Here is a 27,679-nt window from a genome sequence, read left to right as displayed (position 1 = left end):
ACACAGTAAGTTTCTGGTATATTTAAGTTTCTCTTTCCCAGAGTCAACCAATGTACTTCTTTCTTCTACCTCTTGAAAGGACTGTGAAGGCAAAAATTAGAAAGATTTGAGCCCATAGAGAGAGTTACTAGCAATGATTCTTACCATGAATCATTTGCGACTGGAACATGGAAAGAGGGAAATTGCAGTGGTACACAAAGTATCCTCTGCTACACATCAGACAAGGAAACTAGTTAATATTGCAATACAGAGAGACAGAATAACAAAGTACCTCCACCACACACCAAACGTGAGTGAATTACTACAGCATTATCATCTAGTTCTGAGCTATGTACAAACTTTCAAGTATCTAGTTCATGAGAGAGTTAGTTTGAACTGCAAAATCTGCACTGAACAGAAAAACAGACAAGATAGTAATCTAATAAAAAGAATTAAAAATGGGAATAATGTCATAATTTCATAAGTAATAATCAAAAATAGGTAAAACGAAAGTTATACAAATGTGTTTAATTTTAAAATAAGTTATTATGATTACAAAATATGTAATTTTCTGATTAATAATAAAGCCCCCCAACCACACAAGTCATGGACCATGCCAATGTGGGGTGGCTTATATGCATCAACAATACAGACAGCCATACCACAGGTGCTACTACAATGGAGGAGTACTTGTAGGAAGGATAGGGAAACATGTGGTTTGTGTAGAGGGGCAGCAGCCTTTTCAGTAGTTGCGGAGGTAGCAATGTGGGTATCTGGCTGATCTGGCCTTGTAACATCAGTCAACATGGCCTTGCTGTGTTGATACTGTGAATACATTAAATGGCTGAAAGCAAGGGGAAATTGCAGCCATTACTTTTCTGGAGGGCATGCAGCTCTACTGTATGGTTAAATGATGATGGCACACTCTTGGGTAAAATGTTCCAGAGGTAAAATCCCCCCCCCCCCCCCCATTTGCATCTCAGGGTGGGGACTACGCAGAATAATTTCATCAGGGGAAAAACAAGATTGGCATTCTATGGGTCAGTGTGTGTAATGTTAGATCCCTTAATAGGATGGGTAGGTTATAAAATTTAAAAAGGGAAATGGACAGGTTGAAGTCAGATATAGTAGAAGTTATTGATGTCAGCGGCAGGATGAACAGGACTTGTGGTCATGTGAGTACAGGGTTATAAACACAAAATGAAATAAGGGAAATGGAAGAGAATAGGTCTAATAATGAATAAGGAATGCAGTTAAGCTACTGGATACCGAACCCATTTTACAGCCAAGGTAAAACATGAAGCTCACACCCACCACAGTAATACAAGTTTACATACCAACTAGCTCTGCCGATGATGAAGAGATTGAAATAATATGTGATTACATAACTGAAATTATTCAGATAGTTAAGGAAGAAGAAAATTTAATCATTATGTGAGACTGGAATTCGACTGCAGGAAAAGGACAAAAAGGAAAATTAGGAGAAGAGTAGAAGAATATGGTTTGGAGGAAAGGAATGAGAGAGTATGATTTAATCATCACTAGCACTTAGTTTAAGAATCATGAAAGAAGGTCATATAAGTGGAAGAAATCAGGACACATTGATAGGTTTCAGTTTCACTGTATAATGGTAAGAGCGAGATTTTGGAACAAGATTTTAAACTGTAAGACATTTCAAGGGCTAGATGTGTACTCTGACCATAATTTATTGGTTTTGAACTGTAGATTAAAACTGAATAAACAGCAAAAAGATAGGAAACAAAGGAAATATGACCAAAATAACTGGAAAGATCCAGAGGTAAAAGACAAATGCGACAGAAGAGACACCATGCATATCTATAATTCTATGGGCGCAACAGCTGTTTGGTGAGAAAGTTTCAATGCGAATGCATAACCAATGTCTGAACTCCTACAGGAACTGGAAATCTGTATGTAGGGGGTTAACTGGTGGGGAGTGTGAGAAACAGAGTATCCAGGTTGGAGTTCCAGTCCAGCACACATTTTCAACTATCATCACTGCATTCCACAATGTTCTGTGTGGATGGAAGTCATTATTTTCTTCCTTTTTTTTCCATCCCATTTCCTTTCCATTCCTTTCACTCCAATTATGCATGAGTCAGAATTCTTCTTTGACAGGCTCTTCACGGCCTTCAGTAACAGTGGATGTTCCCTTTGTTTGGCTGCAATGTTTGTTAATGGAGTGTTGGCTGGCAAGTGTTGATGTTCTCCCAACGGATTCAGCAAAGCATCCATTTTTGTTTTCCTTAAGACACAGTACCATCTTGCCAGTCATCCTGATCAATGGAGAGGAATTTTCTCAAGTTTAGGTGAAGACCTATGCCATCACATAATCAAGCTCAGTTAAGTGGCATAGATGCTCTTCCAACGACTTTCTTTTGTTTGCATCAGACAGTCTAAGGTTTCACCAATTCTTGGCAATGGATACACATCCTTTATCGCAGATGTGTTTAGCCGATGGTAATCAATGCCAAAATGCCTTGCACCATCTCTCTTCTTCATAATTAACACAGGAGAGGACTAAGGATTTTCTGATGGTTGAAAGATGGTGTTTCACAGAGTATTCTCCACTTTCTTCTCGTTATCTGTTGTTCAATTGAAAACACTGTAAGTGAGCGCCAAATGGCAAGAGTGGGGTGATCCCCAGTGTTGTTATGTTTCACATAGGGTAGTCTAGTGTACTTGTCTCCACTCTGGATTCGAATGCAATCAAAAATTGATGTAGAACGGCCAACACTTGCCAACATTGTTCTTTGATCAAGAAAGGACCTATTGTTGGATGGATAAATGTTCCTTGAGTGGGTAGATGGTAAAGGTAATGGTAGTGCACTTGCATTTTTCATGGATAGCACTGAGCTGACCTTCATGAACTGATTCAGTTGTCCCTATGCACAAACACTTAGTTATGAGTTGTGGCTTTTAGAGGTAACTAGTGGCCATGATGCACTTTGTACATTTATGATGGTAGTGATCACTGCTGGCATACAGATTTCTATTGTGAGGCTGGTTACGTTTTTGTACTTGGCCAGAGATTACAGTTAAACTGAAAGTCCAAACTGGTCTTGCTGATCATAGGATTAGGATGTCATCAACTGTAGATAATTACACAGAATAATCATTCTTATGTGAACTTGGGGGAGTGGCTTTGTCAGTCTGAAGCATCAGTCTTCCATAGTCAATGATAATGTCTCCAACAAGTCACCTCCAAGGAAATCATTAAAACAACAAACTCAAACTACTGTGCTCTGACACTGATACGTTATCCTCACAACACAGTTTCCTGTCAGCTAGATGTATTTGTAACCTTCAACACAATAGCCTCTGAAACTCTAAACATAATTTTGTTCAGGTGGTCAATGTAAGTATCCAATACCATAAAAATGATGATGATGATGATATACTGGTGGCTTAGTTTTGTTTTAGGGCACCAAAATAACTAAGGTCATACACACCCACGTCAGAACCGTAGATCATGAAGATGAAAATGGAGTTAAAAGAGACTACACATTAAGCCCATTCGACAGAAGTACAGACAGCTAAAAACAGGGACTTCCTCTTGGAGAAATATCCATAAAATATAGAGATAGCAGAGTCCCTGAACTAAACATTAAATGTCCTTTATCATATTGCTATGATGAATAAAAAATGAAATGTGATGGCTAAAATGAGAGGATATGAGACCTTGCTTGAATGATTTCCTCACATTGAGAGGGCCGAGAAGAAGTCGGCCAAGCCGGTGGGAGATGTTTAGTTCCCTGGAGCCTGTTCCCATGAAGGGAAGACCAGTGGTGATGCCATAGTAACACTACCTCCTGGCAGACAGCAGAGCAGAGATCACAAAAGGGAATGGAAGAACTAGATGGCCAAGGTACAAGGATTGCAGCCTTGGCAGCAGCATCAGGGCTTCGAATCCCATCAGACCAATGTGACCAGTGACCCATATAAATATCACAGTGGCTCCACCAAGAGTGAGCAAGTGAAATCTTTCCTGGATCAGTTGCACTAATGGATGGGTGGGTGGTGTACAGCACTCAGAGGCTCTGAAGGGCACTGAGAGAGTCAGAGCAAATGACGCAATTGAAAAGCCTGTGTCACTGGGTGTACTCCGTGGCCTAACACAGGGCGAGGAGCTCTGCTGTAAATACTGAACAGTGTTCTGGAAGCCAAAGTATGATTTAGATCCCTCATAGTGAAAGCGGCATTGTAGTACTCATGATTCTAAGAAGAGAAGCATATTGCCTGAGTCTCCTCAACTCGTTACTGATGGAGGAAGGCAGGGTAGTAGATAGCAATAAGGTCCACTATGACATCATCTGTTATGGTCAAGCCATAAAGTGAGGAATGGACCCTGGTCCCAGAGAGCCGGCAGAGATTGGCCCACACAATGGAAGAGGGCATGGAACTATTAAAAGAACTTGTAAATGAAACCCAGCAAGCTTTATTGCTGTCCCGAAGAATGTGACGACACTGCGCCTGCAACTGTTTACAATGAATACAGTTTAGCATCGTAGGATTATGGTTAAAAACACAGAGAGCACTTCCCCATGCATGAATTGCATCGCAGCATGCCTCAGTCCACAAAGGACCGCGACACGGTGTGGTACAGATGAAGTGTAAGGAATGGAACGCTCTGTGGTGGTAAAGATAAAGTTTGTAAGGTATTCTACCTGGTCATCACAACTGGGAAAATGGTGTTCATTGAAGACTGTCAGAGAGGAGTAAAGCCTCCAGTCAGCCTTAGAAAGCTACCATTTGGATTTGAACGTAGGCGTGGTAGGAGTCAGCAAACAAGATGACGGGCAAACTGGGCAGTGCAAGCAGAAAGGTCTACATGGGAATAGGTGTGTGTGTGGAGTCTAAATGGAACATGAGTGCTCCAGTGTTAAGGCAGATGAGGCTTAGTTGATTGAGGTCAGCCAAGAGGGCACCTCTCTGACAGGCTCTGGGAGAGCCTGAAAGGGAATGGTGCACATTAAAGTCACAGTGCAGCAAAAAGGGGTGAGGGAGTTCCCCAATAAGCTGGAGGAAGTATGCCTTGGTGACACTGATTGACGGAGGGATGTAAACAGTACAAAGGGATAACATGAAGCAAGGAAGGAAAATGTGAATTGTAACAGCTTGCAGTTGGGTGTTCAGGGAGATGGGTTGACTATGAACGTCATCCTGGATGACTCCCCCAGGAGATGGAATGCTATCCTCAAGGGGAAGGTCAAACAGGACCAGAAAGAAATGCGAGACGTCAAAGCAGTTGTGAGAAAGCAATTTTGTTTCTTGGAGGCAGAGAACAATTGGATGCTGCATTTCCAAGTGCAGATGTAATTCCTTCTCGTTGGATCTAAGGCTTCAAATGTTCCATTGGAGGAGAGACATGACAGGGAAAGGGGAGAAAGTAAAAAATTGAGGGGTGTCACCTCAGTGGCTGCCAAGTGCCAGCCTTTGAAGAGGATCTCCGAGTCAGTGAAGGAGAAGACTGTTTGCTTTGCTTGATTTCTTGGAGCCTTTGAGGTTGGCAGATGACGATTCAGATGCTTGTTGGTTGGAAGGACATAAAAAGTATTTGTGGGAGTATTCCTTCTGTACATTCTGGCCTGCTGGTTGTGTAGCATGTGATTTCATCACGTGAGGTGAAAATTTGGTGGCTTGTTGCACAGTTGGAGGAGAAGGAGAAAGGGATGCTACCATTACACTGAGCAATTTTAAAACCACGATGCTGAATTTGAGGTTGCATGCCTCCATGGCCATGTCCTTCATCGAGCGAGATTTAGCAAGAACAGTACTTTAAGTGCTGGATGGTAAAATGCTGAGTTTCTGACTAGCCAGCAACTTGTGAGCAACAGGGTAAGGCACTTTTTCCTTCACCTGGACCTCCTGGACTGCCCAGTCACCTGTTATGTGTGGGCCAGCCTTCAGGATTGCACAGGGAGAAAGAAGTAAGAGAGGAACCCCAAACACCGAAGTGGAGGAAGGATAGGATAAGGAGAATGAAGAAAGAAAAAAAGAATGAGAAAAAAGTGGAGGGACTGTTCTGAAGTCAGGCTACTGAAAATTTAGGATGTATTCCCAAATGTACACTCCTGGAAATTGAAATAAGAACACCGTGAATTCATTGTCCCAGGAAGGGAAAACTTTATTGACACAGTCCTGGGGTCAGATACATCACATGATCACACTGACAGAACCACAGGCACATAGACACAGGCAACAGAGCATGCACAATGTCGGCACTAGTACAGTGTATATCCACCTTTCACAGCAATGCAGGCTGCTATTCTCCCATGGAGACGATCGTAGAGATGCTGGATGTAGTCCTGTGGAATGGCTTGCCATGCCATTTCCACCTGGCGCCTCAGTTGGACCGGCGTTTGTGCTGGACGTGCAGACCGCGTGAGACGACGCTTCATCCAGTCCCAAACATGCTCAATGGGGGACAGATCCGGAGATCTTGCTGGCCAGGAAAGTTGACTTACACCTTCTAGAGCACGTTGGGTGGCACGGGATACATGCGGACGTGCATTGTCCTGTTGGAACAGCAAGTTCCCTTGCCGGTCTAGGAATGGTAGAACGATGGGTTCGATGACGGTTTGGATGTACCGTGCACTATTCAGTGTCCCCTCGACGATCACCAGTGGTGTACGGCCAGTGTAGGAGATCGCTACCCACACCATGATGCCGGGTGTTGGCCCTGTGTGCCTCGGTCGTATGCAGTCCTGATTGTGGCGCTCACCTGCACGGCGCCAAACACGCATACGATCACCATTGGCACCAAGGCAGAAGCGACTCTCATCGCTGAAGACGACACGTCTCCATTCGTCCCTCCATTCACGCCTGTCGCGACACCACTGGAGGCGGACTGCACGATGTTGGGGCGTGAGCGGAAGACGGCCTAACGGTGTGCGGGACCGTAGCCCAGCTTCATGGAGACGGTTGCGAATGGTCCTCGCCGATACCCCAGGAGCAACAGTGTCCCTAATTTGCTGGGAAGTGGCGGTGCGGTCCCCTACGGCACTGCGTAGGATCCTACGGTCTTGGCGTGCATCCGTGCGTCGCTGCGGTCCGGTCCCAGGTCGACGGGCACGTGCACCTTCCGCCGACCACTGGCGACAACATCGATATACTGTGGAGACCTCACGCCCCATGTGTTGAGCAATTCGGCGGTACGTCCACCCGGCCTCCCGCATGCCCACTATACGCCCTCGCTCAAAGTCCGTCAACTGCACATACGGTTCACGTCCACGCTGTCGCGGCATGCTGCCAGTGTTAAAGACTGCGATGGAGCTCCGTATGCCATGGCAAACTGGCTGACACTGACGGCGGCGGTGCACAAATGCTGCGCAGCTAGCGCCATTCGACGGCCAACACCGCGGTTCCTGGTGTGTCCGCTGTGCCGTGCGTGTGATCATTGCTTGTACAGCCCTCTCGCAGTGTCCGGAGCAAGTATGGTGGGTCTGACACACCGGTGTCAATGTGTTCTGTTTTCCATTTCCAGGAGTGTATATGTTCCCCAAGGGAGAGGAAAAATAGTAGCAGGACGGTAGACATGCAGCACAGAAGGGAGAAGTGCAGCAAAGGTAAGTGCCTTGTGGCAGCCAAGCTTGAACTCCAAGTGGTGGTGTGTGCACGACAGCAAGGTCTTAAAGTGTTTGTATTAAAATGAAATGAGACAAGTGTGGATGCAGACTGCGAAATTATTAAAATTGGAACTGTAAATAAAAACATAAAAACATAAAAACATCCTAAAACAGTCACTAACATAAACAACAAAAGTAATGTTGTCAGATCTAACACACAGTAAGGAGTGAAAAAGAAGTGAAGGAATTAAAAGACATCAGATAGCTGTGGTTGGCTGATTGTCAAAATAGAAGGGACAAGCTAGCTACTCCGAAACATCTCCAACCTAAAAGATTAGGACAGAGTCCAGATGTATTGCAAAATATTGAAAGCTTGATCTCACTATTCTAATCATCAGCTAAACTAGAGGGCAGATATCCACTTAAATTTTCTTCTGACCACTTCTCACAAAGTAAAATGTATCCAGTTAAAATGTGGCATACATTGATTTAAATGCCACAGGTCTCTCAGACTGGGAGCTGGAGGTTTACCAGGGCACTTCATCCCACCAGAGACCTAGGCATGAGGATCTCCACCTCCACATAGTTGGCTTCACGAACCTCAGCTTACTGTCCCTCTTCCCACAACAGCATGGATCTCCAAATGACCAGAAAAATGACAGCTGGCAGTGAAATGTCACACTGACACTGTGTTATGCAAGCTCCTTAGAAGCATCCTTGGCAGTTAGGTCTGCTCATTCCTTTCCCCAGATCTCTACATGTCCCAGTACCTAGTAAAATGATACCAGCTTCCAATTGAAGGAAGTACAATTGGTCATGTGTTAATTGGACCATTTTTTGAATGTGCTGAAAAGACTGAGGGGTACTAAGGGGATAGGAACACATGAGAACCTGTTTGATCTGAAGACACCTCAGTTGCTCCAGTGCCTTCAAGATCACATGGAGTTTGGCAGTAAACAGTTATTTAAGGGGAAGGTGAATCCTGAAGACATATCTGGGTATCCATCAATTTACATGACTTTTAAAAGTTGATGCCTATTTGGAAAAAAAAATGATAAAAAGCAAAAACTGAAATTCAAAATCTGAAGTGTGATCTTTCTTATAATGTGTCAAGTCTAAAATAATTCTGGGCCTCTGTAGGAGCCAATGTGGAGATCTGTTCCAACCTTCGTGTAAAATGGTAAAGCCAGCCACACTCATCTCTAAAAGGCAATCCTTTATGAAATCCTGTAGAGCTTAGCTGCTTGTTGTCAGTTATGAAAAAGTCCTTTCATTGGTGGCAGAGCAGTGGTATGGAATGCAAGTGTCTACGGCACGGGCATTGTTTTATAGGTCCGCCTCACCAGAGAGCTCATTAGAAAGACCCCAATGGCCATCCAAATGCCTTCATGGTACATCACATCCAAAATTTTTTAATAAGAGGGTGGTGCAGAGCAATACACCATGCACCTACAATCAAACCATGATCGAATGAAAGCTCTGTAAAACTGGAGCAGACAAGTTCAGTCTGCTCCCCATAAACTGTGATTAAGACATTTTAAAAAAATGAGTGCTTTAGTGACCATATTTTTAGGTCCATAAGGTGTGGCAATCAAATAATTTTCGAATCAAATGTGAGGCCCAAAGACCTCACTTTGTCATTAAAATGAAGAACAGTGTGTCCTAGTCTCAACTCAGAAAAGTTTAAAAACAGAATATGAATGGTTAAAAAGAACACACACAGACTTCTCAGTGAAGAAATTAAAACCTCTCATACCTGCTCATTCCTCCAAGCATCAAACAGTCAATTGCAAATGATGAGTAGTTGTTGCAAGATACGAGCAGGAACAAAAGACAGAGAAGTTGTAAACAAACAAACACCACAAGACAGGACATTTGACAACCAACATAATGCTATAATAGCTTTGGCAAAGACCGTCTGCTTAAAACACTTCCTTGAGGGACACAATACTCCTGTTCAAGGTGACGAGACAGGACGTCACTGATTCAGTATCTAAAATAGCATGCTGAGAAGAAGGACCATATAAAGATGGGAAGACATCCTCAAAAACACCATTCATGAAATTGCCCAAGAGTATTATGCCTCCGAGTAGTATTACGGGCCTTATCAATGTCAAAATATATACTCAGTAGGTGTTTGTAGCACAGGAAAGCCCATTCTATTTGGAAAATGCTGAAGTAGCAAAGACTGTTGCATTCTCACTTCAACAGAGAATGTGGATATGAGGATATGTGAAACTTAGTAGAGACTTGTGCATCCATAAAAAGATAGATGCACAAAGCATATAACAACAACCAATGGTCTCCTTAGCAAAAGATCGTGCTGAGAACCCAAGAAAATTTGGGTCCTACATAAAATCACTAAGTAGGTTGAAGGCTTCTATCCAGTCACTCAATAATCAATCTGGTGTGGCAGTAGAAGATAGAAAAAGGAAAGCTGAAGTTTTAAATTTCATTTGTAAGAAATTGCTTGCACAGGATCATCATGCAAACACATGTCATTTGACCACTGCACAGACTCACATATGGAGGATGTAGTAATAGGTGTCTCTGGCATAGAGGAGCAACTGAGAGTACTGTATGGTATTAGCCTCTTATTTATTTATCATGAATCTCTCACCTAGTCCAGAGTCCCAAGTGGCTGGAAAAAAGTGCAGGCGACTCCTGCATATAAGAAAGGTAAAAGAACGGACATGCATAATTACAGACCAATATCCTTAATACTGATTAGCTGCAGAATTCTTGAACACAGTCCGAGTTAGAATATAACAAATTTCCTTGAGACAGAAATGCTTTTGTCCACAAATCAGCAAGGATTTAGAAAGCATTGCTCATGCAAAACTCAGCATAGCTCTTTTCTCACTTCATATCCCGCAAACTATGGAAAAGGTCAACAGGCAGATAACATATTCCTAGATTTCTGAGAAGCATTTGACATGGTGCCCCATTGCAGACTGTTAATGAAGGTATGAACTTACGGAATACATTCCTGGATGTGAGAGTAGTTTGAAGACTTTTTAAGTGATAGAACCCTCAAGAGTGCCCCAGAGAATTGTGATAGGGCTGCTCTTATTCTCTATACACATAAATGATCTGATGGACAGGGTGAGCAACAATCTGCAGCTGTTTGCTAATGAAATTGCGGTGTACAGGAGGATGTTATCGTTGAGTGACTGTAGGACAATACATTGTGGCTTAGACAAGATTTCTACTTGATGTGATGAATGAAAGCTAGCTCTAAATTTAGAAAAAATGTAAGTTTATGCAGATGAATATGAAAAATAATCCCATAATGTTCAAATACAACATTAGTAATGTGCTGCTTTACACAGTCACGTTGATTAAATATCTAGGCATAATGTTGCAAAACCATATGAAATGGAATGAGTACGCAAGGATTGTAGTGGAGAAAGTGAATGGTTGACTTCAGTTTATACACTGAAGCACCAAAGAACTGGTATAGGCATGTAAAAAGACAGAATATGGCACTGCAGTTGGCAACACCTATATAAGACAGCAAGGGTCTGGCGCAGTTGTTAGATTGGTTACTGCTGCTATAATGGCAGGTTATCAAAATTTAAATGTGTTTGAATGTGGTGTTATAGTTGGCGCACGAGTGATAGAACACAGGATATCTGAGGTAGCGATAGAGTGGGGATTTTCCCATATGACCATTTCACAAGTGTACTGTGAATATCAGGAATCTGATAAAATATCAAATCTCTGACATTGCTGCAGCTGGAAAAAGATCCTGCAAGAACGAGACCAGCTACAACTGAAGAGAATTGTTCAATGTGACAGAAGTGCAACCCTTCTGCAAACTGCTGCAGACTTCAATGCTGGGCCATCAACAAGTGTCAGTGTGTGAACTATTCAATGAAACATCATTGATATGGGCTTTCAGAGCCGAAAGCCCACTCATACAGCATTGATGACTGCATGACATAAAGGCTTACACCTCGCCTGGGCCCATCAACATTGATATTGGACTGTTGATGACTGGAAACAAGTTGCCTGCTCAGACGAGTCTTGTTTCAAATTGTATCGAGCAGATGGACGTATACGGGTATGGAGACAACCTCATCAATCCATGGACCCTGCATGTCAGCAGAAGACTGTTCAAGCGGGTGGAGGCTGTGTAATGCTGTGAGGTGCGTGCAGTGGGAGTGATATGGGACCCCAACACATCTACATACGACTCTGACAGGAGACATGTACGTAAGCATCCAGTCTCATCACCTGCATCCATTCATGTCCATTGTGCATTCCGAAGGACTTGGGCAGTTACAGCAGAACAATGCGACATCCCACATGTCCAGAATTGCTACAGAGTGGCTCCAGGAACACTCTTCTGAGTTTGAACACTTCCTCCGACCACCAAATTGCCCAGACATGAACATTATTCAGCATATTAAGGATGCCTAGCAATGTGCTGTCAGAAGACATCTCCAACCCCTCGTACTCTTACAGATTTATGGGCAGCCTTGCAGGATTCATGGTGCCAATTCCCTCCAGCAATACTTCAGACATTATTCGAGTCCACGGTATGTCATGTTGCAGCACTTATGCATGCTCAGAGGGGCCCTACACAATATTAGGCAGGTCCACCAGTTTCTTTCGCTGTTCAGTGTAGAACACTAGTGCAAACCATTCTTGAGTACTGATCGAGTATTTGGGATTAGATTTGTTACCAGCAGGTTCAATCAACACCAAATATTACAGAAATGCCTCAGAACCTCAAATGGGAATCTGAGGAGGAAAAGGAGACATTCTTTTCAAGGAACAGATTTGAGAATATTTAGAGAAGCAACATTTGAAACTGACTGCAGAACAATTCTACGGCTGCCAATGTACATTTCACACAAGGAGCATGTGGCATCGATAGTTTGTATCGAGCACGAAACTTAATATCTGTGAACTCTAAGTGCTCTGTCGAGCCTCCATCTTAACTTTACTTCATTCTGTATGGACACAGTGTCAAGCATAAATATGTATGAGCTACGACATATATGAGAATTAAGTTTTCTATATCCCGATTACAGAACCCGTTCCCATAGTGGCGACCCCGCAGTTCGTTCATGTTTCGCGTCTTCCGCACCGGTGTTTATGCAACAGGTTATATGCACTATGCAATGACCACGCCAAACAATGTCTTGTTCGAAAATGTGGAATCATAACTCCACTCATCGAGTTTCGTCATTTCTTTGCCAATGGCGTATTCATCATTTACGCAGTGATTCGTGTTCTCAACCAACAAAGTGTGCTAACCTATTAATTTTCAACAGTCGACAACTACATCGTTCGAGCAAACAATGGACTCAGACTTCATGTCACCGGATTATGCCCATCTGACAGTGAAATGTGAACTGAATAATATTCTGAATTATGTCTCTTCTAATCGAATGTTTCAAGAACAAAGTGATCTCCATTTGAACACGTGTTTAGCCACCCACCGGCATGCTACATCAGTTACTGTCGGGCCACGTGCAACGCCGACATTACTACAAACCGCGCCGGATCCATCCCACACACGTGGTGTTCCAGTTGTGTCTAATTTACATGCACAATTCAGTGTTTCGCGTAACATGGACCCCTTACTTCGCCTCAGTGGCGCGCCACATGCATCACAGGCATGTTATACATCAGATAGTTTTCACGTGGGTGGCGGTCTCAACCCCCGCCCCCCTTCACTTGCGGGGGTCCCCTTTCTGGTCACTCAACCGCCTGCCGCTCCCACAGCACCGTCTGTGTCTGCAGCGCCGGTCTCTCACCCTGTTCCGGAAGCGGGTCGTTTCCATCCAGCACTCATCACTCACGGCCTAGTTTCTGGGCCCCCCTCGTGTGCCGTCTATCCGCCCATTTCGACAGTACCGTCTGTGTCTGCTGCGCCGTGTTTTCGTTACACAACACAGTCAACTATGCCAGCTGCTGCTACTATGGATTCGCTCGTGTAGTTTCAATCCGGGCCTACCGTGCTGGCCTCTGACTTAACCTCAGTTCAGCCGCTACCCCACAAGACACTGAAGCCGCCGCTATCACACCCTCTTAGCCACCTGCTATAATAGCTTTCATTCGATCATGGTTTGATTATAGGTGCATGGTGTATTGCTCTGCACCACCTGCCGAAGCTACCGCCCTTATACGAGAACAACCCAGCATCGTGGTTCGCGCTCATCGAGCTTCTGTTCGAGTTACATCATGTGTCTGATGACAACTCAATATTTCTCTGCCTCGTCACACACCTGCACGACCACTCGGATTTGATTTGTGACCTGCTCATTTCCCACCACTGCCTGCACCAAAATACGAATTTGCAAAGAAGACTACAATGGAATGACTTGGCTGCTCGCCACAAGATTTAATAATCAATATTCTCTATGAGGAGCGCCTGGGGAAATGCACCCCCTCACAACTCTGGCGCCACCTTCGACTGCTCCTGAACAAGCATACCATGCCTATTTACCAGAACAAATCAATGAGGACAAGCAGCCCCTGGCGTCGTCGTCTCCACCTCCTCCTCCTCTTGCTCACCCTTTCTGCTGGTATCACAAAATGTTAGGCGATGATGCCAAGAAGTGCAGGTTGCTATGCCAACACCCAAATGCTGACCGCAGGAAGTAAGAGACGCCGAGTCCTGCGGGGAACCTAACAGGCATCCTCTTACATTACACTCCGTTCACTCGTCCACCCAGCCGAGTGGTCGTCTATGTGACTGACATTGCGTCAGGTCTAGCTTTCCTGGTCAACACTGGTGCTGAAGTGTTGATCATACCAACTTCGATGGCTCCAAACGCTTCTTCACAGATGAAGTCACTTCTACGAGCTGTCAACGCGTCGACGTTACCTACCTCAGGCTCAGTGAAGGTTACGGTGACCCCAACTCCTTATCTATGTTTTCCGTGGACGTTCTACATTGCCAACATCGATGAACCGATCCTTGGTATGGATATTTTGTCTCATTACAAACTATCTCCGAACGTTGTACAGGGTTCAGTGCTCCCCCATCCTACGAACACTCACATACCGTGCACACGCACCTATTTCCAACGCTATGTTTCCAACGCATCATACAATATCATACGCGAGTGCTCCGCCCTTTGCTGGCAACATTGTGACCTGCGTTACAGACCTACTGCCAGAATACGACTCATTCTGGAAACATCCCCCAGGCTGTGGCTAAGCCATATCTCCGCAGTATCCTTTCTTTCAGGAGTGCTAGTTCTGCAAGGTTCGCAGGAGAGCTTCTGTAAAGTTTGGAAGGTAGGAGACGAGATACTGGCAGAAGTAAAGCTGTGAGACCGGGCGTGAGTCGTGTTTCGGTAGCTCAGATGGTAGAGCACTTGCCCGCGAAAGGCAAAGGTCTCGAGTTTGAGTCTCGGTCGGGCACACAGTTTAAATCTGCCAGGAAGTTTCATATCAGCGCACACTCCGCTGCAGAGTGAAAATCTCATTCTGGAAACATCCCCCAGGCTGTGTTTACAAATGTCTGCTTGTGTCTGTGTTTGTGCGGATGGATATGTGTGTGTGTGTGTGTGCGAGTGTATACCTGTCCTTTTTTCCCCCTAAGGTAAGTCTTTCCGCTCCCGGGATTGGAATGACTCCTTACCCTCTCCCTTAAAAGCCACATCCTTTCGTCTTTCCCTCTCCTTCCCTCTTTCCTGATGAAGCAACCGTTTGTTGTGAAAGCTTGAATTTTGTGTGTATGTTGGTGTTTGTTTGTGTGTCTATCGACCTGCCAGCGCTTTTGTTTGGTAAGTCTGATCATCTTTGTTTTTAGATATATTGTTAAATAATTTAGTTAGATATGAATGTGTTGAGGTAAACTTCTTTAGCAAGAAATTTGCTATTTTATCATTTCCAGGGGCTTTCCAATTGTGCATAGAATTAATTGCTCGGGTGATTTCATGTTGCAAGATTATCACTTCAGGCATTTGTGGTATCATCTTGTATGTGTCTGTTTCTGCTTGTATCCACCATGCATGTCTGTTATGTTGTACCGGGTTTGACCATATGTTGCTCCAGAAGTGTTCCATGTCTGTTATGTTTGATGGATTGTCTATTTTAATATGTGTGTCTGATAAAATTTCTTTTGGTTTGTGCTGAGTGTTTGGTTTTGTTTCCTTCTATTTTCACTTTTTTGTATCTTCTAAGTTGTTTGGCAAATGCTTGTAATTTCTGCTTCTTTTCATCTAATTGCTCTATTGCTTCTTGTTGTGAGATTTTACGTAACCTTTTTCGTTTTTTGTCTGATATTTCATTTCTTATAAATTGTGTTAGCTGTCCGATGTCTTTTCTCAGTTTTTCTATTCTGATCTGTAGCCTGTGTTGCCATGCTGGTTTTGTGGGTTTCTTCTGTGTGTTTGTTGGTTCTGATCTCTGCCTAGTGTGTATATTTAGTGTAGTGAGTGCTCCTATATAAACCAGTAGTTATAACTCTTCCACAGTTGTATTTTCATTTATTTTGTTGCGTATGATTGTGTTGATAGTTGTTATTGTTGTTTCGACTTGTGGGTTATTTGGGGGTCTATGCAAGAATTGTCTAATGTCTGTATTTGTGTCTTTGTATTCTATATATGTCAGCTTAAATTTTTCTTCTATATCTAACATGTGTGTCACTTCGTGTTCTATTTGTGCTTGTTCTGGTGGCTGTCTTAAGATTTCGTTTTCCTCTGGTTGTTTAATTGATGCGTGTTGTTCTTTGTTTGTTTGCTCTGGGATGTTTGAGTCCATTACTGCATTTTCCTCTTCTTCTGATTGCACATTATTTTGTTCCAGTATTTGTTGTACTTGTTGTTTGATGTTTTCTAATTCTGACTGGGATATCCTGTTATTTTTTATTATTACACGAATCTGATCAGTTAGTCATTGTTCTGTTAAAAATTTTAATTCTGGGTATCTGGTAATAAATGTTGTGTATACTTGTGATCTGTATCCAGTTGTGATGGTTCCTAATTTTGTTGCTTGGTAATAAAAGAACATGAGGTGTCGGTTAACTTCATCTGACTGTCTCATCCTCTGTTTTTGTTTTCCTTCTAGAGTGGTTGCAGGAGGCATATCCTGCAAAACACCTCTATTTGGATATAAATCATTTTTCGTGTGGCTAGCAGTGTCGTTACCATTGTGGACGGGCATACGGTTCAAGCGTCGTCCCCAACCATGACAGCGCTTGTCCGAGGCTTCATTAGCTCTGACCTGAACCAACTAATCACACTAAAAGGGCGGTTAGCCCTATTAGTGGTTTGTTCTTTTCGTCGCCTTTTATGACTGGCAGAACATACCGGAGGCCTATTCTCTTCCCGGGCCTCCATGGTTTTTTTTATTACTATTATTATTCTTTACTTTCTCAGATGTTATGTCTGGTTAAAAATGGAAAGTGGCACGCACCTTGATCAAGCGTGACTTCCTTTTAACTGTATGGTATATGTTACATTGCATTTAGGAACTTTTGGGTAATTGAACATGTATCAATAATTACAGATTTCTGTAGTTGTATACATAAGTTTGGATGTAGCTGTATTGCGTTGATGTACTGGTGGATATTGTGTGGTATGACTCCTGTAGTTGATAGTATAATTGGTATAATGTCAACTTTATCCTGATGCCACATGTCCTTGACTTCCTCAGACAGTTGGATGTATTTTTCAATTTTTTCTCCTGTTTTCTTCTGTGTATTTGTTGTATTGGGTATGGATATTTCGATTAGTTGTGTTAATTTCTTCTTTTTATTGGTGAGTATGATGTCAGGTTTGTTATGTGGTGTTGTTTTATCTGTTATAATGGTTCTGTTCCAGTATAATTTGTATTCATCATTCTCCAGAACATTTTGTGGTGCATACTTGTATGTGGGAACGTGTTGTTTTATTAGTTTATGTCGTATGGCAAGTTGTTGATGTATTATTTTTGCTACATTGCCATGTCTTCTGGGGTATTCTGTATTTGCTAGTATTGTACATCCGCTTGTGATGTGATCTACTGTTTCTATTTGTTGTTTGCAAAGTCTGCATTTATCCGTTGTGGTATTGGGATCTTTAATAATATGGTTGCTGTAATATCTGGTGTTTATTGTTTGATCCTGTATTGCAATCATGACTCTTTCTGTCTCACTGTATATATTGCCTTTTCTTAGTCATGTGTTGGATGCGTCTTGATCGATGTGTGGCTGTGTTAGATGATACGGGTGCTTGCCATGTAGTGTTTTCTTTTTCCAATTTATTCGCATCTGTTGATGTTATGTGATCTAAAGGGTTGTAGAAGTGGTTATGAAATTGCAGTGGTGTAGCCGATGTATTTATACGAGTGACTGCTTTGTATATTTTGCTAGTTTGTGCTCGTTCTATAAAGAATTTTCTTGAATTGTCTACCTGTCCATAATGTAGGTTTTTTTATGTCGATAAATCCCCTTCCTCCCTCCTTTCTGCTTAATGTGAATCTTTCTGTTGCTGAATGTATGTGATGTATTCTATATTTGTGGCATTGTGATCGTGTAAGTGTATTGAGCGCTTCTAGGTCTGTGTTACTCTGTTTCACTACTCCAAATGAGTAGGTCAATATTGGTATAGCATAAGTATTTATAGCTTTTGTCTTGTTTCTTGGGGTCAATTCTGTTTTCAGTATTTTTGTTAGTCTTTGTCTATATTTTTCTTTTAGTTCTTCTTTAATATTTGTATTACCTATTCCTATTTTTTGTCTGTATCCTAGATATTTATAGGCATCTGTTTTTTCCATCTCTTCTATGCGGTCGCTGTGGTTATCCAATATCTAATCTTCTTGTTTAGTGTGTTATCCCTTGACTTATTATTATTATTATTATTACATCTTGTATAATTCTGATTTTTCACTTTGGTGTAGGTTCTTATTGTGGTCTTTGTTTAAGGCATCGAGAGTGTCTACAAAGGATAATAATTCTTCTACGGTTTTCCATCCACTACATAATATATCTTTCCTAGCGCAGATGGGTAATCGTCTAATTAAAATTCGAACTAACCCCTCTTCCTCCACGGGCATGTCTAAGTACTTCACCCGTGTCAAATGCCAGTCGAAATACTTTCGCACCATACCCCACAAACTGCTGCAATACTTTGGGTCCCACAAGTTGGATATTAGATTTTCCTGGGTGCTAGCTGAACATTACTTCTCTTAAACTTCTTCTGGAAGTGTGCCCAAGACGAAAAGTTTTCGATGTTTACTGTACCCCACTCTGAGGCCTCTCCTAATAGATACCCCACCGCAAATTCAGTCTTTTTTTGAATTTTCCCAAGTCTTGGGCAAGGCTTGATTGAACCTCTTCAAAAAATGAGTAGGATGTACTTCCCCATCCACAGAGTATTAGGCTGTCTCGGCGAGCATGTGTGGAATCAGCAATAGTGAACAGCATGGACGCTGGTGACGTCGAATGTTGGTTTCAGCACCGGCAACTGCTGCAATGTGTGTGAGAGCTGTGTACTATCCACACCAAATCATCTTAGTTGAGGTATTCTCGGCATAACTCTTCTTAGTCTAAAGGCTGAGGTCTTCTCTCTGTTCTTTTGACGTTAGTACTTTCTTACGTCTTTTAATGTGTTGCATTCGCAACTTTCTTCCATTTAGTTTCTTGGACTCAATTCAGTTACACGAAACAGTTCTCGTATCTTGTTATGCCTGGTTGCTATGGCAACTCAAAATATTTTCTTCCCTTTTCCATCTCAAAATTCCAATTTTCTTCAGGCCCTGTCACTTAGGTGGCCACGTTCTAACGGTTTCGGAAACAAGAGCAGCGGTGCAAAACTGGATTGCAAATTTCACACTTCTCTTACTACAGCTGACTTACTTGAAACGTTTAGCCAATCTTCTTCTCTGAATATGCGGCTGTGTCAATCTCCACAACTTCTTCTCCGAAGAAATAATGCTGGTTAGAGGAACTAAAAATACTATCCCTCTCACTTTAAATAACTCGGTACTCTCATACTCTCAGTTAAGTTCAGGCATATTTTCATGTCCACTAGTTTCCCATAAACTTACAAATTCTTGCAAGGCAACTATGCCAATACCCATCAGATACAATTCTCAACTTTTCCTACTATTATTGGTTGTGGATTATCGATAGTCAAGCTTGGTTCTTCTAGCAACAACCATTCTTTTGTTGGTATTTTATGCATGAAATTAACATATGTATTATAAACCAGGCCATAATCACATTGTGGTGAGTTTCGTAACTGCCAGAAATTCAAAAACAGGTCTTCCCTCTCGCATGTCTAACAGCAAGATTAATTAAGAGTCTCTAGACAAATCATTTTTCATTTGTTCATAACAATTACTATCATTACACCATTAAAGAATAAAGTGTGCTTGCTCCTTGTATATCACACACAGCTTCTATGGCGCGAGCAGCAAACACTTGTCCGTGTCGATTGACAGCCACAATTGCAGTATTCTCCCAATACACATCCATCCTGCACACATAAAATCCAGAGGTGCGGTAGACACATCTCCACTCTCTCACACTCATACTTGAAATATCGAGTGTTCGAGACAGTGGAAGACCGAGTGTCTCTAGAATTTACCCCGAAATTCTCGAGGCACTACAATAGGTAGAACAACTACCATGGTACATTGTTCATTTACAGTTTGGTTAATATCCTAAGGGGCATGAATACCATCAGATGATGAGTGTTTACTGTCAAGGCCATGTAGAAGCCATGCACTCATGTGAGCCAGTGTTATCTGTGCCTGACAGAGAATGTGAATGTTCATTTGGCTAGCTGGTCAAATCACGCAACATCCAGATTTGTGTGGCATTTGGGATTTACAGTGGGCTAATATTGGAGTGCATTGGAATGTGAAGGAAGACATACTCATTACCAAGGTTCCGGTCGAACATGCCTGACCACCACAAGACAGGATTACCATAATGTGCACCAGGCACACCATAAACCCCCCTTCAAATCTGTGCCTGTCATACAAGAACACAAAATGGACTCCCTGCTACATTATTTGTCATTTTGCATCACTGATCGCAGACCATCAGCAGCATGACTAGATAATTACTGTTCCATGTGTAGGCTACCATTAACACCATGACACTAACGGCTGCACTTCAAGCAGTGCCATGACAGGAAAGCTGAACTGCTGATGAATGGCATTGCATTGTGTTCATTGATGAATCACAGTTCTGTACTACCCTGGATGACCATTGTTGGTGAATATGGCAGAGACCTGGGAGAGGAGGGTGGGGGTGGGGGTGAGGGTGGGGGTGAGGGTGGGGGTGGGGGTGAGGGTGGGGGTGGAGGTGAGAGTGGGGGTGGGGTTGAGTGTGGGGTTGAGGGTGGGGATGGGGGTGGGGTACCATTCTTCTAATGTTTTGGAGAGTCACAGCGGTGTTATCCCAGCACCATGGTATGGAGCGCCATTGCGTATGACTTCGGATCATAGTTGATAGTAACTGAGGAAAATCTGATGGCACAATACTACATTCACAGATATCATACATCCTCATGTGGTACCTCTCATACGATAGTATCATGATCCCAGTTTTCATACAGGACAGTTCTCATCCACAAAAGCTAAACGTCTCCATGAACTGTTTGAATGACGTTTGAGGTATTCCCATGGCTGGAAAGACCTCCAGATCTGTCCACAATAGAACACATGTGGGATAAGCTTGGATGTCAGCTCTGTCCCAGTATCAGTATCCAGTATGTTAAGTGCCAGTTAGAATAAAAATGTGCCAGCTTACATCATGAAAGGATACACCAGCTTTATGACATCGTTCACAGTGGAAGTGGTGCAAACATCCTTACCAAGGGACTGCAACTTTATACTGATAAGTGGGATCATGCTGATAAGGTGTTTGTTAATTTGACTCATTTTTATAACCACTGAAATAACATCAGATACCCTCTCAACCTGAAAAAATTCATTTTATTTCCCTCTCCATTTCTGGGAGCTTCACTTTTTTTCCTTGTAACAGCACATTAGTTTAATGTGATGTTCAGTTCAAAAGATTTGTATCAAAACCGAAGAACCAGTACTTCAGCCACAACTGAGAAGTGAAGCTATATGGTGGTAGCACATATACAGAGCAACGAACTCAGGCACACAAGACAGGGCAAGCTGGGCAATGAAGAAGTGGCAAACACACACTTCCTCAACTTTCATTGTCTTTTGTTATAATTGATTCTATCAGAGACTGACTGAGAGCCAGTCACACAGTCACAGCGCTAATAGAGACTAATATTGTATTACTGTCAAGACATTTGCACAACAGTCTAGAGTTGCAGTTTCAATTTGTCTAACATGATAATATCTATTTCTTTTACTAAACAAAAAATGCAGAAATGGAGGAAATACCAATAAATGAGCTTAGTTACTCAATTACTACATCGTAAGACAGTACCTTAACAATGATCTGCCCAGATGGTTCTGCACATTAAAGAACCACTGTTGGACCATGGAAGTGCACAGGTCCAAGATTGAACTGGCCTGGTGGATTAATGATAAGCACCAGTGTGCTGATCAGCAAGGATGTGGTTTGTAAGTGGTTTCCCACATCCTACAAAGTGAATAGTGGATTGGAACCCAACTCCCACCTCAGCTAACGATTTGTTAATAGAAATTAGAAAACTTTCACTCACTTCCACATGAATCATACAACAAGCAGACTGATGCGTACACATATTCTGTCTCACGGGGCAACAGTACTGTGAAAGGAAGGGCAAATGACCACCCCTTTAACTAACTATGCCAAATCTGTAAATAACCATGCTGACCTGTGCTGATGTGGGACAAAAATCAGATGTTAAAGAAAGAAGAAGAAGAAGGCAATAGTTTTACATTGCAATTCCTGACCAACTAAAAAGCTTACTCCAGGTATAATGCAATGGATTCTAAATTCCTGGATGGGGGAAAAATAAATAACATTCCAACTTTTCTATGAAAAATTGAAGCATGATTCTGGCGCCTGTAAGTACAAACCAAATATAGCAACTGATCAAATCAGTTTTTAACCAGTATGTTTCTCTATTAAAGTACATATCAAGTCACTCCCTAAGCACTTCTTCAAGAGGAGGTCTATTTAAACGTGCTAAGTGAATAAATCTGTTAAAACTTGTTATTATGTGACACTCTTTTTTGCTCAGATGATAATTGGTAAGATGCAAGATAAATAAATACTGTATTAATTTCTAGTTATCAGTTCATAACACAAAATATTTATTTTAAATGAAGGAAAATTTCTGTGTAAAAGATAAAGTGACAGTTATGTACTATTTGTTATTAATATACAAACAAAAAAACTTAACCAAGTCCATGTCGCATTCTAGTACAGTACCTGTAGAATGGAAACGACTAAGAATGCCTCTGCAACGAGGATCCCATGCAAGTGGTGTAGGGCTTCGATGTGGCGCATACAGGTGCTTACTGTCAGCTGGCAGTTCCAAATAAACATTTGAAAGCTTGCTATTCACAGATCGGGTCAAAGGACGATATGCAAAAGCTGTGCAGTAAGCAGTCAGACTTGTGCGCTGGTAGAAGTCTTGGATTTTCTTCCTAAATGAAAAGAATATATATGATATGATATTCTGAAGAATTAAAATACCTTTATTCTATATGTTGGTATGTGGGGTCATAAACAGTAGTGTTCAGAGCAGTCAGTACAAGACTTTGCTGGAGTAGTGCAGAAAGAATGTCAATATCTATCAAATCCACAAATAAAGCTGACTACAATGTCTGTTTGTTTTGAAGCTCTTAATTGTTCAGTTTTTATTATTATCACAAAATTTTGATCCTTTTAGTTATCATGCCATGCATTTGAGCCTAAAAACGATTTTATAAATTAAGTGAAAATTAGGTAGAGAATAAGTCTTTAACAACAGTCGTGAACGAGGGGGGAAAAATAATTATGGCATGTACATGTGAAGGAAAACTACTTCTTGAATGTGTTTCTACTCTGAGAGTTTCAATAGGTTTCAAACTTTATACTCTACATACTAATTATGCTTACACAGTACGAAATTAAGATAACAAAATTAACAAGAATGAAAAGTAAAAGGCTGTCACTTCTTCAGTTATAGTAAGTGGCTGCTGTTTATCTACTACTGTCTGATTACCTATCTCCATTACTACATCATTGGCAATTATAAAGAATAACAGCTGTATATACGTTGTAATGAGAGAATTTATGTAACACTACACAACAACATAAATTTCTTTCCCTGCTACTGGGTTGAAAATACAGTTCCTGTAGTAATTCGTAAGCACTGAATACAAAACTGCAGTTGGATTTGCTCTGGTATGTCAGGAAAAGAGTTACGTAGATGTAAAGGTTATTAAGGATAATGACATTAACAACATTGAATTGCAAATGTGAGAAATTTTACAGAAATTAATGTGCATACTTTGGGATGAAAACACTAAATATTATAATTAAGAAGTGAATTATAATGCTTATTTACCTCAGAAATGAGTCAAGGACCCTTAGATACACTAAGACTGACAATGGCTTGGTTTACCCCTTTAACTGCTCTGAATGTGTTAACGCATGTGCCTTTGTACCTGTCGCTGTGTGCTCTGAACATGTTTAGTGTGCCATCAGTCCATCTACCTGGTACTCTGAATGTGTCTACGTGTAGACACATTCAGAGTACCAGGTAGAAGGACCGGTGGCACACATAAACACGTTCAGAGCACACAGGGACAGGTACAAAGGCACGCATGTTAACATGTCAAGAGCAGTTAAAGGGTTAAAAGTGTTTAGAGCTTCTTGATTTCCACCTGTGAACACCTGTTGCTCTCTGCAAAAACCAACAGTAAATCCCCCATCATGTTCAGATTGAAGATTGGTATCTTGGTTCCATGGTGGACAACTCCTGGTAGAACCTTTCACCATGCTTGTCATTCACGGCTCCCATAGCTGATGCAAAGAAGATGAGATGCGAATGCAGGAAATGCATCCTTAGTGACATTCGGCAACCAAGATGCTGGAAGGCAGTTAGCAACTTGTCCACAATTACTGCATAGCTACCTGCTCTGTGATTCTCAAGAAAGCTGTGCATGACAAGCACAAATGCATTCCAAGATGCTAGTTCTCGTTCTGTGAGCTCCAATCTGAATTTTGGATCTCGAATCAACTTTTGTATTTCTGGTCCAACGAAAACTCCTGCTTTCAATTTTGCGTCAGTTTTCATCTTTCCGAACTCGCCTTTTAGGTACTGAAAAGCTTGATTTGTTTTACCCACTGCTGCAACTAACTGTTTCATAAGACCAAGTTTGATGTGGAGTGGAGGTAGGTAAATCTTATTACGTTGTGCTGTGCGACTACAGTTAAATTTCTGGGTGGCCGGTTTTTCACTGTGTAGTGATTCCCGTCATCATGACTATTCAACAGGCAAAGAAAGCACATGTGCTTTGTACACCCAGCCTGCATTCCTAACAGAAGGGATACAACCCTCAGATTGCCGCAAATATTACAATTATGCTCAGAGTACTTAATCAGCATCAAGCTGTAGATGTAGGTAACATGCAGCAGTCCTCTGCAGTTAGGAGGCCTAGGTCAGTTGCAAAGCCTACCAGAAAGAAAAAGGTTCTGCTGCTATGTAGTTCACATGGTAGAGGTGTGGGTCAGCAGTTGCAGTGAGTGTTGGGGAGTGAGTACCAGGTCACCAGTATTGTGAAGCCTATTGCAGGGTTGGCTCAAGTGACTGACAGCACAAGGGAATTATGTAGGAATTTCACGAAGGAGTATCAGGTAGTGATAGTGGGTGGAGCAGGGAACAGTCTTGACAGGGACGGGGAATATGATGTAAGTGGTGACCTGGTAAAGATGCTACTCAAACTGATGGCACTAATGTGGATTTCATGCAACCGTTTTAGCGTCATGCTCAGCCTCATCTTAATGTAGCTGTTAGGTGTGTTAACATGGGGCTGGGGAGGGCACTGATCGCAGAGGGCATGGGTCACATCTCGGTGGTGCCAGTTGGGTCTATCAGTAGATCAGGTTTCACTAGGCATGGCCTGCACCTCAATAGGTATGGGGAGGGGAGGCTGATAAAGCTTATAGGTGACAGTGTAGTGGGTAGTGGGTAGTGGTGGTGGTGGTGGTGGTGGTGGTGGTGGTGTTGGGATCACTCATGGAAAAATTCCTGTAGTAGTTCGTATTAGAGCTGCACCTTTTTAGATTGAAGTCAGCTGATAGGTATACCTGCTTAAAGGAAGCCCTGTTAATTAAGGACTCATCATCAGAGGATGTAATGTTTCCTAGTAGAGAAGGAATTAGCATATTTCATCAAAACATAAGACATATTAAAAATAATGTTAGTGTACTGCTTATAGATGTTGACTCTGAAATTATTGGTATAACAGAGCACCACTTAAATAATTTGACAATTCAGAGGCTTCCTTTACCAGGATACAGATTAGCTGGATGTTTTTTCAAGGAGTTCCTTGCGGGGTGGGAGAGTGGCTATGCATGTAAAAAAACAGTATTCGATTTGAGTCCATATACGTATCACGGCACTTGTTCAAAGACGTAATGCTGTCATTTTTACTATTCGAATGGTATCTGAAGGGAGTGATCGTTTGACACTAAAATTAGTCTACTTTGCTTATTTTCATTCACTTATGTTGTATAGTGCTATATTTTGGGGTAACTCTTTCCATTATAAACGGATACTTTTGGATCAGAAACAAGTGGTTCAGGCAATAAGTGGTGTAAGTTCACGAACCTCTTGTCGATCCCTGTACACGAGTCTGGATATTTTGACATTGGCCTCTCAATATATATATTCCTTACTGTCATTTCTTGTTAACAATATTAGCTTTTTCCAAAGAATAAGCAGCTTTCACTCAGTTAATACTCGGCAGAAATCAAACCTGCATTTGGATCGGACTTCCTTAACTCTTGTGCAGAAAGGTGTGCAGTATACTGTTGCATCCATTTTCAATAAGCTACCACTCGAATTCAAAAATCTTAGCAGTAATCCACGTGCTTTCAAATTGAAACTGAAGAGTTTCCTCATGGGTCACTCCTTCTATTCTGTCAAGCAGTTTCTTGAAAAATAACGCTGATTTTTGTTGTATTGTTGATTGTGTTTACTTAAACTTATGAACTGACGTTTTTTGGGTTCATAAACATTTATTTTTATCTGGTATTACTTTTATATTGTAATTTCATGTACTGACATGTTCCATGACCTTGGAGATTTGCTCCTCAATTTGGTCCTACGGAAATTGATGTGTAAATAAATAAATACTGTTCATTGTTTTGTAGGTTTCCTTCATTTCCATGGCACAAGCAATAGCAATTGATGGTTTCTGGTTGTCATTGTGTAGTAATGCAGCTCTTAAACTGCTTCAGCTAGAGTCAATGAAAAGTCTCCACTCTTCTGCTACGTATTTGCTATCTAGTTCCTTTATGAGTGCTGTCCCATCATGACAGAAGCAAACACCACGTTCAGCAGCATAGTATGCTGTGAATTTCATGTGGCAATCTTGAAAATCCATAACTGTAGCACCTCTCTCACGAAGTTCCACTCCTTCAGCCTGGAGTCCAACAGTTCAGACTTTTATTTTAACAGGGACAAATCATGAACCAGATCATCCAGTTCAGTCTGGCTGATGAAACACGACTTTTTAATGTCATTGTCAAGATCATTCATGTATTCCATAGCTACAGCATCACTGTCATTATCTTCAGTATTACTTTCTTCATTACTCATTGCATCGAACGAAGGAGGAATTGGGACTGGGTAACATGTACCATGGGCCACAGGCTTTAGAGCAGACTGCCAATCCAGATACACAATTTCTGACTTCTTGTTCTTGCTGTACCCGGATATATTAGTCAAGCAGAAATAGCAATCCAAGCGATGATCTTTCTGCTCCCACCAAATCATGGGAACAGCAAAAGGCATTTGTTTTCTCTTATTTTTTAACCACTCGGTCAGGCCAGAGTAGCAGACAGTGCAACTGAGATGAGGAGTCCAGGATATTGTTTGATTCACATCCGACATAATGTTTGTAAGCTATACATAGCTCTCTGGTGATGTTCTTGTGCTGCTCTGATGTTGTATAAATTTATCTTTTGTTTACTGATTCACCATATACCACATTACCGAACCATCTTATACAAAATCACTTAAAAG

General features: G+C 41.9%; 1 protein-coding gene across 6 annotated transcripts in view; it reads right to left on the bottom strand.

Annotated features, from left to right (window-relative positions):
- Window positions 1-27,679, bottom strand: part of LOC124596296 (transmembrane protein 94) — a 493,514-nt gene that overhangs the window by 231,628 nt on the left and 234,207 nt on the right. For all 6 annotated transcript variants that reach the window (XM_047135396.1, XM_047135395.1, XM_047135394.1 and 3 more), the window contains one exon: window positions 22,870-23,087. In XM_047135396.1, coding sequence (XP_046991352.1) covers window positions 22,870-23,087 — 218 coding nt within the window. The remainder of the gene's footprint in view (window positions 1-22,869; window positions 23,088-27,679) is intronic.

Source organism: Schistocerca americana, chromosome 2 (assembly GCF_021461395.2).
Source record: "Schistocerca americana isolate TAMUIC-IGC-003095 chromosome 2, iqSchAmer2.1, whole genome shotgun sequence".
NCBI classification, from domain to species: domain Eukaryota; kingdom Metazoa; phylum Arthropoda; class Insecta; order Orthoptera; family Acrididae; genus Schistocerca; species Schistocerca americana.
Note: the sequence above shows the minus strand (reverse complement) of the source record. Positions and strands in the feature narration are given on the sequence as shown.